Here is a 16957-nt window from a genome sequence, read left to right on the forward strand (position 1 = left end):
CTCAGAATAGGATGACAATCATGGCCAATTCATCCGCTGAAATGGCAGTGATTAACTGGCTGCTATGAATTATCCTAGACTCCTCACAACATATCCTGAAGTAAGCTACAGCATGATGGCTGAAACGTTGGTTCTACCTAACCAGATGTGTTGAGACCTGGAAAACTGCAACAATCATGACAACAGCTGTGGAAACCTATGAGAGCACATAACCCAGCTTTATGGGGAGATCATCTTTAAAATTCAAATTTTTGACCAATGGACTTTCCTTCCAAAATTTGAATTTGTGACCAGTGGACTTTCCTGCCTCAGTCACTTCAAGCCCCAACCAATCAGGTTTGAGGACCCACTATATAGAAACAGAAATATAATAACAAACTGCAGACCTCACAGCGTACCCTGAAGAAAGCCACAGCATGATGGCTGAAACATCAGTTTTACCTACCTAGACACAGCGAGACCTGGAAAACTGCAACAATACTCTCTTTGTTTACTTAATTGGCAGTACAGTATTTATATAAATGTGTAAAATGGGGTAGTCACACTAAAACAGGGGAAACAAATCCACAAAAATCAAACAAGCAAGAGCAAAAGTGGAAATGTCCAATCAGAATGGTGCACAAAAAGTGTCTTTTTTTTTTCACTGCAAGGTTGTGTTGGTTTGTAGCGTCACAAGATTCGGAGCAACGGTTTGATCGTTGTGTTTTAGAGCATATTTATCCAATTGATACCCAAAGACTCCTAAGACTCCTGATGCAGGCCGGGTAGCCGAAACATGATCATGTCGAGTCATTGAGTTACTTTGGATGAATGAGTTATTTTGGATGAATAAAGACATTTGGATTTATCAGATGAGTTGAAAGACACTTTTTGTGCACCATTCTTAAAATGGGGTAGTGCCATTTTCATGCAGAATTTGCAGCACTTCTCCATGCAAGCTGCCAGTTATATGCCACTCAACTTGTCCTCATGTATGTTTGTAAAATGGCTACTCTGTGCATATCAGCAAATACATGTGAACTCCAGCATATCTTATACAAATTTTTACAAAAGAATCCACAGCAGAGTTTTCTAAGGTATCGATGGAAAAGAGCATATCCCAATGTTCTATGTAAAAAGGTAATGAGGGTTTTTTTTTTCCAGATAGCTAGTATTAGATTATGAGGGACATTTTCGATATAACTTTCAAATATAGGAATAGACGTCCACCAGAATACATCCAAAATGTAACATCTATAATCAAAAAAACACCCTAAAGGTTTGAAAATTGGCATGATAAATGGCTGCAAAAGCAACATCTAGAGACTGTATCACTGTTCATCGACAAATGTCGCTAGCAAACGTCTGCAGTATTACCGTGCTTAGAGAATGTCAGCTACGATAACACATTACTACAGTAGCAAAATTACTTCCGTCAAAATGCTGGATGTGTATATATAGCACCCTGGTCAGCTGTGTGGGAATGGGGTGGGGGGGTCTCATCATTGTCTGGTGGCTGCTGCTGCTGCTGTTGGTATGGGGACGCTGGCAGGAGCTGCTGGACTCTGTTATGCAGCATGCCATAAAAATTTGGATAATTTTCTCAGGTATGTAGCAGAGCTCCCCCACCCCTACTCCGGAATGGTCCAGACATCAAAATCTGTTCTTCCGTTGACCAAAAGTGTGCTCGATGATGGCTCTGATGCTTTTGTGTCTGTGATTGTACTCCTCCTCTGCCTCATTTTGGGGTTGCATAATGGGGGTCATGAGCCAGGCTCACTGGGGATAGCCTTTGTCACATGGGTAGGAAGGAGCAGAATGAGAGACACAGGGCCTAATGTACTGGTATCTAATATTATGATGCCTACTAGTGCCTAAGGTGAGTTAGAGGCCGGTAGGCACAATTCTGTAAATGGCCCATAGAAGTTGATTGACAACTACACTGAACAGTGCCTAGGCGCTAGGCACAGTTTATAGAATCAGCCCCTTTGTTACTCACCTTATTCACTTTTAAAGCAGGTATAAATCTGAGCGTGTTTTGGGACACCAAAACAAATAATTTTGCTATTCGTTATGGAGGCAGAACATACATCCTGTAACACCACCCATGTCACTCACTTTGCGGACTTGTTTATTTCAGTGACTAGTGTTTTGCAATGCTTTTTTATTTTGTTTTGATATGATTTGGACACTTTGCGGCATATATCCATCCGTCTCCCCATTATGTCATTTTTTGGATGTCTTTCTATTTTTGGAACATGAACCTCTAAATCACCTTGGCTCTAGCATAATTTTCTGAACCCAGATTTCTGTGCATTTAAAGGAAATGTTAACATTTTTGTCTAGTTATGTTGGTTTCCTAGAGAGCTGATCATTGCCTTTAGTTAGGTCTCCAGTGCTGTACACTTGTTCCAGCTAAACTGGCACATGCTGTACAGTGTGGCTATTATAATTTTTTGGAATGGGGAGATTGCCTGGACGGAATCCAGTTTTGCAAAGCAGTAATTACAAACAGATTATTGCTGCAGGCATTAAGTCTGTGTGCTGTTTGAGCTAATGTGAATCTGCAGCTAACTTCAACAGAAGTTGACACAGGCATCCAATATTCTCTGTATGAAAAGAGAGAGGTTTTCTGTATTTTTATTTTAAAAATTTATATATCGCTTACAATTCTAAGAAGTTTACAGTCAACATACAAAGTGTTTAAAACAATACATCTTATATTTAATAAAAGCTTCTGCTACCCACATTGTTGACCAAATTTCTACTTATTCATAAAATCTCATAGATAAAATTGTGGCCTGGATGCACTAAAGATAATTGCTAATACCAACTGGATCACTGTAGATCAATTCTCTGGCCGACAGTGGTCGAACGATCGGTACACTACTGAGTTAACGTGCAAATGATTTGAGCGGAGGCTCGCCCTAATCTCACCCGATCGATTGCTGTGAAAGTGATTTAAACGCATGCACAGAATATTCCTGTTGTTTCCTGCTGCAATGTATGCATAGGTGTAATTTATCTGCATGTGTCATCCGCGCACGTCATCCGCGCACGTCATCAGCACATGTCAAAGGCATCGGCTGCAAAGCATTGTTGTCGTGAAATGCAATATAAAGAATACCGGTAGAGTTGCCCCTTCTTTTGGGAGCTGTTCGAAGCTGTTGGAAAGAACTGTTCTAAGGTGCTGTTGAAAACTGGGGTTCAAGAAGGGATTGGATAATTTCCTGAAGGAAAAGGGGATAGAAGGGTATAGATAGAGGATTACTATACAGGTCCTGGGCCGCCGTGTGAGCGGACGATGGACCACTGGTCTAACCCAGCAGAGGCACTGCTTATGTTCTTATGTAGAACGGTGCTACTGTAAGAGCAAGCAGTGAGGCGGCATTTATACTTTTCCATCCTGTTTTCTTTTTATTGCTTTTTTCCACTGCATATCTAAATTTGTTTTTATAGTATACCTTCAATACCGATTCTATTACTTTCAGGGCTGAAGAGTCGGCAAGGCTCGTGAGAAATTGGTCTTCACCAATCGCTCTATTTTGGATCGGTAAACCCGATCGCTATTTCTTCTACTGGCAGAAGCCATTTTGTGCATTGATCACTCGCCTAGTTTGCATGGCATTTCTTTTTCTTTTTTTTAAATTCTTTATTAATTTTAACATTTGACAATTTTTAAGTCAAAAAAAGAAAAAAATACAGTGTAATCACAATAAAACATACAATCCACTTTTAGGAAATGAACACAGAGTATATTTAGACCACAATCTATATGGAAGCGGAGCTGACGATAAGCTGAAAATTTATTTAACAAATAATAATAATAACTTTATTTTGTATACCGCAATACCAGAAGCAGTTCAGAGCGGTTTACAGAGGAAGAAATTGTACTTAGACAGCGAAGTTACAGAGAGTATTGTCAATTATATTGGTAGAGTAGATCGATTACATTAGAGAGTCGAGAATGGTTGGGTAAGACCGGAAATAGGTCGGATATGCAGTAAGTATATCAGTGGTACAATAAGGCAGGGGGGGTTAGAGAAATTTGTCAAAGAGATAGGTTTTGATTGATTTCCTGAAGGCTTGGTAGGAGGGTTTATTTGAAAAAAAGGAAAATTAGGATGCGGTCTGATTGATCTTGAACTATTCTTTCTGAGCTATCTGAAAGCCAGCAATACTCATACTTAATCAACAATTACTCTTAGGGGAAATATTTGTATGGCATTTCAATACTAATCCCCTTATTTGCTTGCTCGGATCAGAAAATGAGTGATCGCTCAGAGAAACACATGGTCAGCAGTTTGGTGCATCGGGTCAGGAAATCTGATTGATCGCAAAACCAGTCAAACCGGTTTAGCGTCAATCGGTAAGTTTAGTGCATCCCTAGCCAAGTATATCTTCTGCTTTATAAGAAATACCACAAATCCCATTCAACTATCAATCATATTTGCTCTTTTCACATAAACACAGCAGCAAAAAGCTGTGTCTTTAAAAGCCTCTTTAAAGTATCTCTAGGACTACATAAATGCAACTGACCTGGCATTGTTTTCCAAAGTTTCACACCAGCAACTGAAAACATAGAATTTCTAACTCTTTAATTCACTGTATTCCTCTCCTTCTCAGTAGATAATCTCATGGCATTTTCTGATCTTAACATTTTCTTGGGCGATACAACCCTAACATTTGGAGGCATACAGGTGCTTTATCACATAGTTCTCACTGGATTAGCAATAGTACTTTGTATATAACTAAATATTATTTTTACTTTAGCTATTCAGTAACCAAGTGGTATTCCCAAAATAAGAGAAACAAACCCCCAACTAAAATGTAGATCTGAGTTTGTTCTTTTTTTCTTACCTGTAGGGTCCCAGAGGATATACAGGGCCACCAGGTCTACCAGGAGAGAAAGTAAGTGTTTGTACAATATACAGTGCTTTTGATGCATACAATATACAGTGCTTTTGATGCATACCAAGCAAATGGACATATTCTTTCATGTTTTGGAGACAATGAGAGTATTGTTCCCATAGGATACACTGGTGATAGCTGGAAGTTTGATGGAACTTCAGTGGACAAACTTTTTATATCACTAATAATAAAATGCTAAGCGTGCATGCACACTCCTACCTGAGTGATCAGTAACTCCATGGCTGGCCGGCAGAGAAATGTTAGGGCGAGTTCAGCGCATTGTGCATGTTCGGGGGTTTACTCAATCTAGCAACGGTTATTGTGTGCCAGTTGCTCGTGATTAAAAAAAAAAAAGAAAAAAAGGTAGGTGGAAGAGGGGGGCACTACAAACAGACAGGCAGTGGACAAGGAGAGAGACCAGAAAAAACACACCAGACAGTGGACTAGAAGAGAGAGAAACACACAGAAAAAAAGACAGACAGTGGTCAAGGAGACAGACAGCAAAAAAAAAGCACAGACATACAGCGGACAAGGAGAGAGACCGAAAAAACACCAGACAGTGGATAAGGAGACAGAGAGAGAGACACACACTCAGAAAAAGACAGAGAGACAGACAGCAAAAAAAAAAAAGACAGACAGACATACAGCGGCCAAGGAGACAGACCGAAATAAAAAAACAGCGGACAAGGAGAGAGAAACACACAGAAAAAAAGACAGACAGCCAGCGGACAAGGAGAGAGAGAGAAAAGAAAGAGACACACACATCTATTCTAGCACCCGTTAATGTAACGGGCTTAAAGACTAGTGTTTTATATTCTGCTTGCTGGCGTTGTGGCATGAAGAGATGTTTGCTTTGTAGCAGTACTCCACTATTCTCTTGCTAGGCTACACACAATGAATATGCTTAGATTAGAGGTAGTGTATACAAACTTATTCCATGCATAGTTGTAGTAAGTACCTCAGAGCCAGAATGGCTAAGCAGCACTGTACTTTATGAAGTATCGGGGTGGGGGTTATGGATTTGATGTATTATCTTTCTGTGGGATAACCAAAGTGATTTATATTATATGTAGGTACTTTCTCTGTCCCTAGTGAGCTCACAGTCTAAGTTTTGGTACCTGGTACAATGGAGGGTTAAGTGACTTGTCCACAGTGCATGGAGTCACAGTGGGAATCAAACCTTGTTTCCCCTGGTTTTCAGCCCACTGTACTAACCATTAGGTAACTCTTCCACTCTGAGTTGGGAATTGCTGCTGTATTTTTATAAATGCAAAGGTGGATGATGAGTGAGGCAGATAAGTCTCATGGAGGGTAATTTTTATAAAGTTGTGCCGTAACATGCATTTTCACATGCCTGTTTTATAAAGTCAATTATACATTTACTTGACTGTACAAAAGGGAAAGAAAAGGGGATGGAATTTGAAACACTGCCTTTCTGAAGTTACAATCAAAGCTGTTTACATATTATATTATCAAAAAGTGTCAGATCTTTATTATCATATTATCAAAAAATATCAGACCTTTATTCATAAAAAATACTCGTATTCAGATACAACAATCTTATACTAATCTCCTTCAAAGACTTTGTTCTTTGGACAAGAGAATAGAGGCAATGTTCTGGGCTGAAGACTCGTAAGATCTTGCCATGAAGTACTGTATAGCTATCCTGTTTATTTTCTAGAGGTTACAGGGAGGAAGACTTAGGCGCAATGTTAGGAAATTCTTCTTCATGGGGAGGGTGGTAGATGCCTGGAATGCCCTCCTCAGGAGAGGAGAGGAAAATGGTGATGGAATTCAAAAAAGCGTGGGATAAAAATAAAGGATCTCTAATTAGAAAATGAAGGATGCACATTAAAGAACTAAGGCCAGTATTGGACAGCCCTGCAAGGTCTGTGTCCCATATATGGTGATTTGGTGTAGGATGGGCTAGGGTGGGCATCAATGTGAACTCCACTTATATGGAACATGAGGATTTTGCTGTCCAGACTTTTCAGTAGATATCCTGCAAACAACGGGATGGTTGGATAGGCTGGAGTGAGCTTGGACGGCATCTTCAGCATTTGGAACCTAGGACAATACCAGACTTTATCATCTAGGCCTAGAAATATCAAAGAAGAGACAAGTTAATCAAATCATATCTACCATAATAAGACGCTAAGCGCGCATGCGCACTCTTACCTGCGTGATCCGTAGGTCCCTGGCCGCCAGGAGTGCGCATGCGCACATAGCTGTGCCAGTGGCTGCCAGACTGCTCTCCACCTCGCACAGTCCTCCATCCTGGTAATACGGCCCTATCGGCCGAGGTTTCTTTTTAACTTAAAAGACGCTGCGGTGGCTCCTCTCACAAGCTGCTCCTGCGTCGGAGAAGGCTTCCGACACAGGCGGCGAAAGTTAAACAAGCAGAGGGGACCACGGGGAGGAAAGGGAAGGAGGGGCGACAAGGGACTAAGGGAGCCACGGCGCTATCCTGTCTGCTCCCAGACATAACCTACTTCTCCCGCAGCCCGGAAGACCTACCCGACAACCCTGGACACTGAGCTCAACCAGCTCCCCGCAGCCAAGCAGAGGCCTCATGCCAGAGTGTGTCGGCAACCGATGCACAGGTCAGCTGCCCTGGAGCCCAAATCCCACCAACGCCAGACGGAAATAGGGAAGGTAAAAGGGGAAATGGGAGCCTGAATATGGGTAGGTAAAAGGAAGGGAGAAGGGCTACTGCTGGACAGGGGGCGCAGGGAAAGGGTACTACTGGACAGGGGGGAGGTAAAAGCAAGGAAGAAGGGCTACTGCTGGACAGGGGGGAGAGACAGAAAAAGAGAAAGAAAGAAAGAAAAGCCTAAGTCTACACATCTATTCTAGCACCCGTTAATGTAACGGGCTAAAAAACTAGTATGTATCAATTATGGGCAGACTGGATGGACTGTTCAGGTCTTTATCTGTCGTCATTTACTATGTTACTATGTCTAGGTTTGGAAGGTAGGGGAGGCAAAACCAGTTTATGTAACTTTTTGGGAAAAGTTTGAAACTCAGTAATGCTTGAGGTTAGCTGTTTAGGGGAAAGGTTTAAAACCCAGCAGCGCTTGATATACAAATAATCTGTTTTGGGGAAGGTTTAAAAAACCCTGTAGCAGGGATTTATAGTATATTAATTACTGTATTTGTAGTTCTTTGGTTGTATTTGCTTCCTTAAATGAAAAAGATGGAGTTATGTTCGCTTAATTTATCAGAACCTGAGAATAAGAGATAAGTCTTTATGTTTATTTAAGGAAGTCTCACTTAGGTAGAATTCTTTCTATAGGGGTAGTGGAATCAAATTAGACTCTCTCCATCAGGATGGGCAGTGAGACCAGGGAACAGGCATTAGAGTAACCCCTGGTGATGACAACCCCCACAAACCCCTCCTTATCTGATACCCCCTAAAATTCTGATTCACACCACATCTCCAATTCTTTCTGCCTCCTCCCCCACCCCGATTCCCTCCTGAAGATCCCCCACTGGTCTAATCCCATCGTCTATGCACAAACCCCTACCCCAGTTCAAAATCCCCTCCATCTGAAAAAAATTTCTGATCCCTTCCAATCCCCACACTGAGCACCAGCCAATATTTAGTCTAGTACTCAATTAATTCACCGCGTAAAGTTAGGACAGCTGTTTTTGCTGTTGCTGCCAGGTACACTGCAGATGTAGACTGTTTCACCACAGTTTATAGACAATCCACTTTTTTCTAGGGTTCATTCAAGTACCAAGACTACAAAATTTTGACTGCTATATATAAAGATAGTCAGCTTTGGTATTCAATACCAGTATTTTATTTATTTATTTCCAGAGACTTGATATACCACAAGTGATCTGCAGTGGCAACTATGTGGTTTATAATAATAATTTAAAACACAAAAACCACAGGATAAGAAAAACAGAAGGGTGAGAGGGAGGCATAGAAAGACTCATACAGCAGTTGGTCCAAAGTGGTGCTGCCTGATTCAGGGAAAAAAATTTCGATTCAGCCTATTGAATTGGTTTTTTCGATTCGATTAGCTTTCCTGTTCAATCAGGCATTTTTTTTTTTTTTTTTTCAAACATCCTGGTGGGTTTATTTTGTAGCTTTTTTACCCACTCCACCCCCTTTGCCCTCTCCAACCCCACACTGGTGCTGTAGTGTAAACAAAATAAATAGAGAATGACACGGTGACAAAATTCATCACCGTTCCCGTCCCTGCTGATAACCGCGGGAAATAATCCCATGTCATTTTCTAGTGTCTATTTCAACCTCGGTCCTTCTACACCAGCATTCTTCAGAGCAAAGCAAAGCAGTGGTTGAGGCCATTCATACTCTGATTCTTATGTGAGCCAAGGATAATGAAGCCATTGTGACATCACTGATGTGATTGGCTCTTAGGCACTGGTGGAATGAGGCATTATGACATCACAATATCTGCTCTGGATACCAGAGACTGTCATTCTGTAGTGTCTGTTTCAACCTCAATCCTTCTACACCAACATTCTTCAAAGCAAAGCTTGCGGGTCAGTGGTTGTGCCCAATTATACTCTGATTCTTTCCTCTCTCCTTAAAGAATGACATGAAGATGGTTTCCCGCGGTTATCCGCGGGGACGGGAACGGTGATGAATTTTGTCACCGTGTCATTCTCTAAAAATAAAAAATATTTTTCCTCTCTCAGTTAGGTCCTAGCTCATGCTCACTGTCTACACCAGCTCTGGCAGGATACACATTTCAATTCTGACATATTGTAATCACAAAATAAAAAATATCCAGCATTTGTTTCTTTCCCACTGTCTACCTGGTAGACTCTGCCATCTCTCTCCAGGTTGTATGTAGTCTCACTTAATGTTCTCTTTTTTTTTCATTAGTTTTGTAAAGTTTGCTAAATACACATTAAGGGCTCCTTTTACTAAGGTGCGCTAGCGTTTCTAGCGCACGCACAAGATTAGTGTGCGCTAGCTGAAAAATTACCACCTGCTTAAAAGGAGGCGGTAGTGGCTAGCGCGCGCGCGGCATTTTAGCAGGCGCTAAGCAGGCGCTAAATCCGCTAGCGCGCCTTTGTAAAAGGAGCCCTAAGTTTTTATTTATTTATTTATTTATTTTTAATAATTGTAACCATTGTGTTCTCTGGCTTATTCATTTTTGCATACAGATGGTAAATTTTATTTTTGCACTTAACTTAATTCTATAAATAGGCATATATAAATGCATTTATTAATTTGATTAGTTTTTATCCAGACTAGGTTGGTTTTACACTTATTTACATTATTTAGGGGTCTTTTTATTAAGGTGCGCTAACCGATTTAGCACGCTCTAAATGCTAAGACATCCATTATATTCCTATGGGCATCTTAGCGCACCTTAATAAAAGGACCCTTTAATTTACCATGCTTGATCATTTTATATACATTTACTCACCCATTCTATAATTCATTTATATGTGCATCTTTTATAGTGTAACTTAGGGGGGGGGGGAATTCATGAAAGGCGTTAAGCATGTTAGCGTACACTAACTACTAGAGATGCCCATTATATTCCTATGAGCATCTTTAGTGGTTAACATTTGCTAACATGCTTGATGCCCTTTCATGAATCCCCCCTTAATGCTCTTATTGTTGCATATCTCCATTGGTTTATTGTTTTAATTATTCTGATTTATCCTAATTCGGTTTTATCAGTTAATTAATATATTTATTGTATTTGATATACTTGTTTCCATTTTTAATATTCATTTTGTATATTTTTACAATTGCCATGCTTTTATATTGTCTTTGCACATTGCTTATATGTTAATGTTGTTATGTTTTGTATATATAAATTGCAACTCCTAATGCAGGCTTCTAAGTGCTGGAACACATTCCCAGGTTGAGTCATAGCTTTGTGGTGGAAATTGAGAGCTCTTCTACCTTGTTTAACAAAATTGTTGTTTTGACCTCTTCAGGCTTCTCTGATTAGTTCCACCCTTCCCCCAATCACTCTGAGACTGACCTCGCACACCTGCACAGCTTGCTTACTTTCTCTCTTCTCTGCGACCTCTCCTATCAAATATTGTAGTTCCTCTTTCCTTTCTACTCCTCCTCCTCACCTATTATCTTACTTACCCATACTTAAACATTGCATTGTAAACCACATTGATCCGCTGCTAATACGGTATATCAAGAATAAAAAAATACCCCTATGACTAGTCCTATTAGAGCAGAAACCAGGCCTCTGGAGCAGCCTGGTGGTCTGTGGACTGCAGAAAAGGAGACCCAGTTCCATATATCCCATTCTACTATGCTTGTGGTGGAGAGTGTGAGCCTACCAAAAACTTACTGTATGTTTGTTTATATTTAGGTTTATTAAAATTTGGTCTCCTGTAATTTACATCAGATCAATGTGACTTACAAAACACAACAAAATCAGTTAAAACATAAACATAACGCCATTATCAGTAGGAAAGACCTTTTTCTTTCCTGTTTGTTGATTTGTACTTTGGGTCCCTCTCTTTTGGTAATTAATTAAACTCCCCTATTACAAAACCACCAAAGCATTTTTTAGCACCAGCCGGTATGCTGAATGCTGTGCGCTGCTCCGATGCTTATAGAGTTCCTATGAGTGTTGGAGCAGAACACAGCATTTAGCGTGCTGTCCAGTGCTAGAAACCACACGCTAAAAGGCTTTCTAGGGGCAGAGTTAGCATCTATGCCAGGGGTGCCCAAAAGGTCGATCACGATCGACCCGTAGATTGCAAAGGCAACACGAGTTGATCGTGGAGCCCATCCTGGGCTCTGTGATAGACTTGCATTGCCTTTGCTTTCTGTACTCCCTGTTTTCCTGACACCAGGCCAGGCGTGTACAAGTGCCGGGCCCACAGCCTTCCCGCCCGATGTCAATTCTGACGTCGAAGAGGAAGTTCCGGACCAGCCAATTGCTGCCTGGCTGGCCCAGAACTTCCTCTCTAATGTCAGAATTGACGTCGGGGGAGGCTGTGGGCCCAGCGCTTGTACGCGCCTTGCCTGGTGTCGGAGAAGCAGGGAGAAATCTGTGGCGGTGGCTTGGGGGGGCCAGGGAGAGAAAAAGACAGACAAAAAAAGAAAGGGGGGGCAGAAAGAGAGAAAGAAAGACAGAAAAGGGAGCAGGGAGAAAGAAAAAGAGAGGGAGGGGGGAAATTTAGGGTTGGATAGTATTGCCTTATAATGAAGAGTACCAGTATGACTGTTCATGTTTTGGAGTGGGAATTTGGCAATCTGGTGTATTTGCCATTGTGAAAATTCAATAAAACTTGTTAAAATAAAAATTAAAAAAAGAAAGGGGAGGGGGCAGGGAGAAAGAAAGAAAGGGGAGGGGCATATTCATTAGGGATATCTTGAAAACCTGACTGGCTGGGGGTCCCCCAGGACAGGTTTGGGAACCACTGCCTTAGATAATGAGTCCATTTGGGCAGGGAAATAATGTTTGAGCTAGAATGTAACATACATTGAGCTTATATTTGAATGAAAGAGAGTAATAAACTCCAAATTTTCAAAGTTGTCTCCTTATTGATTATTGAGATAAATTTATGTTGCTAACCAAAACAATCAGTGCCTTGCTGAATGTTGGTCTGCAAATGATTTCAGGTGCCATAGTCTGGCATTAGTGTAGGGAGTTGCTGACTCCTGGTCTAACATATGGAACCAGACAGTAGTAATGGTAAAATAGAATGCCCCCACCTCTGTTGTACAGATGTTTCCTAGCTTAGCTGTTGCCATCCTGTTCCTTCTTCCTTCCCTTTGTATAGCAAGCACATTTGTGAAATGATTCCTGTTGTTTTTCCTTTTTCCTAGGGAATTCCAGGACTGGCTGGCAAAGCTGGGGCACCTGGTTACCCTGGCAGGCAGGTGCAGTAACTATGCTCTACATATACAGTATCTTGTTCTTAATTATATGAAGTCAAGCTTGGTTAGTTCTTCCTTAAATCCCAAAGCTAAAAACATACTGAACATATGCAGTTCACAATTATATACCTATGTACTTAAAAAAGAATTCCATCTAAAACCATTATGGTAATTTTTTAACATTTTTTATGAGAAAATTATTTTAAATGCTTTCCTTTCAGCCTGAGTGAGTTGTAGTAAATGCTGGGTTAACAGAATCTCCTGTAACTGACTACTGAAAGTTCTGAGTGAATGTTTCAGTTTTCTTTTCACTTTATAGTTCTACAAATTGTGGCAAAAATATTTTGACTGGAAGTGTACATCTAAGGCTAGATTCTACTTGTATGATGCCTAAAAAAATTGACACTGAAATAAAATACTGTTCTTTAAATGGCACTTAAAGTTAGTGCAGTTTATAGAATAGTGCCTATGCCCAGGAACCACACTTAACTTTGCACCAGCTAAAAAGTACTGCAGTTCAAGTCCTCATGCCTAAATTAGACAGGGATCCCCCTTAGTCTATAACTATGCATATAATTCTAATGAATGCCCCTGATCCGCCCATGAACCTCCTATTTCCGTGCCCCATTTTTGACTCGTGTGTAAAATTTAGGCATGAATCCTGTACCTAAATTTACATGTGTATCTTTTAATTAAAACTCATTAGCACCAATAATTGCTTGTTGATCGCCAACTATTTGCACTGATCTGCAACTGTGTGGCTAAATTGGGCATGTGTCCAAGTTTGCGCACACATTTTTTAGTGCTTTTATAGAATTTGGGGCAAATGTATATCGTGTTTTCATATTTGACGTTTTCTAAATATTATCAGACGTTTTCTAAATATTATCAGACGTTTTCTAAATATTATCAAACATTTCCATGCATACTGTTTGTATATACAAGCAGTCCCCGGGTTAAGAACAAGTTATTTTTAAAAGCTGTTCTTAAGTTGGACTTGTATGTAGCTCAGAACTTGTAGATTTTAAGATTCTTGCTGTTTACCTCTTCTCCCAGCTGACAAAAGGGCCAACTGTCCCTATCAGAGTTCCCTCTAAGGTGCTTAAATAGTGGTTATGCTCAGAACAACTTGTACAATCCAATGGGAATTCTGATTCCACTTCCTCAAAACGAGTCAGCAGTGTTGGGATTCTTCATCATTCCCCATAACTGGAAAGTACTCAATATATATTTTTTTAAAATTTTTTCTATGTTTTCTTATATTGTCTCTTTATTATAATTTATTTATAATTTATAACTTCAATATAGCTTAAATATAGCTTATATAGCTTATGTGTAGAAAAAGGTTTAAAAATGCATCACTTATCTTAAATCCTTATCGGTTCCCCTTCCCGACACGTTTTGGAACTCTTTTTCAAGGTCGGGGGAACTGAAAAGCAACACACACACCATAAGATATTACACCCAAACAATCTCTAAAGCAGGCGAGTCTTCTTAATATTCGACTCACCAAGAGATAAGGTTAATCCCTCTAAGGTGCAGCATGCACAACCACACACTGTTTTTAATGTGGCCATGCATCATTCCTGATTCTGCTACAGGAGAAGTGTAGGAGCCTATGCCACTGGAAATACTGCTCAGTGAAAGCAAATAAAGCCGCAACCATATTCTTAAGTAAGAGTCGTACTTAAGTTGGGTTTCTGTAACTCGGGGACTGTCAATATACCTACCAGTGAGAAATACTTCATGATATTAGGACCTCCCCACAGCCCTCCTCCCTTTTCTGTCAAAGGTTTTTAAAGTCAAACCTATTATTTCTGAAGGAAAGAAAGCTTTTTGTACTGGAAAAGAACATATGTGAATTGAGGTGAGTTAAAAGAATAGCCCTGCAAGGGAAATCTTTGTTTTGAAATCCCGGTGTTAGAACATAAAATGAAGATAAATCACTGCAAGGATTTTAGAAGAACTCGTCCTTTTTTACAGCCCAGGTTATGAGTGCTGAGTAATAACACCACAGCTATGTAGAAGGCACAGTGACAGCTCACATGTTAACAGTTACCTTTCTAAATCTTTCTAAATCCTCTGTGTGTGCTTGTTCAGTGACAAGTAAAAGAATGTCTTTTTGTGTTAGGGTTTAGCTGGACCAGAAGGTAACCCGGGTCCTAAAGGTGTAAGGGTAAGTGATCTTTCTCAAACATAAAGCTATACAGAATATCTGCTATATTATATTAAATATCTGAAGTGCAATGCTTATTAAGACCCATATTCTATAAACGATGCATTAAGTGGAGAGCACTGTTTAAAAAAAGAAAAAAAAAATTAAAAAGAAAAATGTAGGCGTCTAAAAAAAATGGTGCTTTATGATGCCCAACACCACTGTTGGCGTGGCTAATGTTGGAAGTAAATCACTTAATGTTACTTTAGTTTCCACCTTAAATATATCCAGAGAATGCCCACACCATGTTCCTCAGAAAGCCACACCGTGTATATTGAATACTTAATTATCTAGTGTGGTCGCCATCCTCATAGGAACCAATGTATGGTGAAGGTTCACTCACGGAACTCCTCTTTACTGTGTATATATATATATATTTTTTAAAATTTGTAATAAAGTGCCAGTGCTTAAAAATAAATAAGTAAATCAATCTTCATAGCTTCATAATATTCATATAAAATTGCCACTTAGCTTAGACCAGTTCTGTCAAAGTCCCCACCGACGCAAAGTTCTTCCTCAGGGTCGGGGACGCTACAAAAGCAAAAATCTTCATTAGGTCTCCCTGAATAGTCTAAGAAAGAGCGGCAAATTAAATCTCACTAAACTTACCAGAACGGTACTATCGGAAGTGACATTAGGCGTCATAAAGCACCTCCATAGGCACGATTCATGTAAAAGGTAGGTGCTGGAAATGTAGGCCTTGAAAACCCTGGCTTCCATTTCTGGCACCTGCCTCTTCCGGAGCTGAGATTCTGTAGACGGCGCCGTTGCGTGATTGATACGCGATTGGCAGTGATTTTTAAGGTGGCCGCAAACAATAGAGCCATTTATAGAATCCGAACCTAAGTGTATGTCCCACCACTGCTCTTTAGTATTTAACAACTGATTAATATTAAAACATTTTTATTCCTGTTCTTGTTGTACTGTAAATGTATTTAGACATGAATAAGGAATTTAAAAAAACTCTGGGAAAAAGCAGGACATTTCCTGCCTTGGGGCATTATTTGCATAACTGAAACTGTCAAGGACAAGGGCGTATTTGGCATCTGCCTTCTGTTATACTGCTCAAGCTGATGGAGGGAAATAATCCTGTCACATTAAGGAACCCAAGAGCACAGTTTCCAAATTCTGAAGTTTCTGTTTGCTCCAGCCATGATCGGGGGAAGGGGGGGGAGGTGGGGGGATTGTTCCAAGCTGTTTTTAAGCTTAAAACAGTCTACTACTTTGATATTCCATTTGATTTCCAGAATAAAAGTCTGAACATGGGTAAAGAATTTGTATAAAATTAAAGTGAAGAATAAACTAATAGTGCAGCAAATTAATGACCAATCAATACATTCAAATCAAATTTATATTCAAGTGGCTATATCAAGGTAGAACGGAAAAAGACCTCAGAACTTTCTAATTCTTGCAAATAGTGTCAAACTATGAAGAATAATCTCAGGTCTTAAATCTCTTTCTTGCATTCAAGTTTGTTTGTACAAATCAATCTATAAAGCAGTGTAAGAAAATGAATCATTTAATATTATTTTTCAATGACAATGCACTTAACATACAACACTCCCATCCCGAGAGAGTCTCCTGTTTCACTGCTGCAACTGGAGGAAATTGCTCTTTCTTCTCATTCAATCAGTTCAAATTTTCATAAACTTTCTATTGCTCTAGCTCTGGTTGAAGTCATGTTGACTACTATTTAATTCATGTACCAATGCTATTAATAGAAAACCTACCAGTCTTAGAGACATTTGGAGCATCAAGATAAAGCAGTATATTTCTGTGTCTCGATGGCCACGTATTTGGACTTGGAGGATGAGATGTACAGCATCAGCATCTATGAGTCAAACCTGGTTTTTCTTGCTACACAGATCTTTTTGGACCCCTGTTAGGTTACAAAAGTTGGACAGTTCTAAATCTAATAGTTGCTGGCACTGTCATCTAGACATCGGGACATTGGATCATCTGTTGTTTTATTGTCCTTTGATACTCAACTTTTGCAAGTC

At 40.0% G+C, this 16957-nt stretch overlaps 1 protein-coding gene across 3 annotated transcripts in view; it reads left to right on the forward strand.

The window, feature by feature from the left end:
- The window catches only part of COL24A1 (collagen type XXIV alpha 1 chain), a 460026-nt gene that overhangs the window by 126349 nt on the left and 316720 nt on the right, over positions 1–16957 (forward strand). For all 3 annotated transcript variants that reach the window (XM_033916356.1, XM_033916354.1, XM_033916355.1), the window contains exons 8-10: positions 4846–4890; positions 12692–12745; positions 14874–14918. In XM_033916356.1, coding sequence (XP_033772247.1) covers positions 4846–4890; positions 12692–12745; positions 14874–14918 — 144 coding nt within the window. The remainder of the gene's footprint in view (positions 1–4845; positions 4891–12691; positions 12746–14873; positions 14919–16957) is intronic.

The sequence above is a fragment of the Geotrypetes seraphini genome, chromosome 12 (assembly GCF_902459505.1).
Source record: "Geotrypetes seraphini chromosome 12, aGeoSer1.1, whole genome shotgun sequence".
NCBI classification, from domain to species: domain Eukaryota; kingdom Metazoa; phylum Chordata; class Amphibia; order Gymnophiona; family Dermophiidae; genus Geotrypetes; species Geotrypetes seraphini.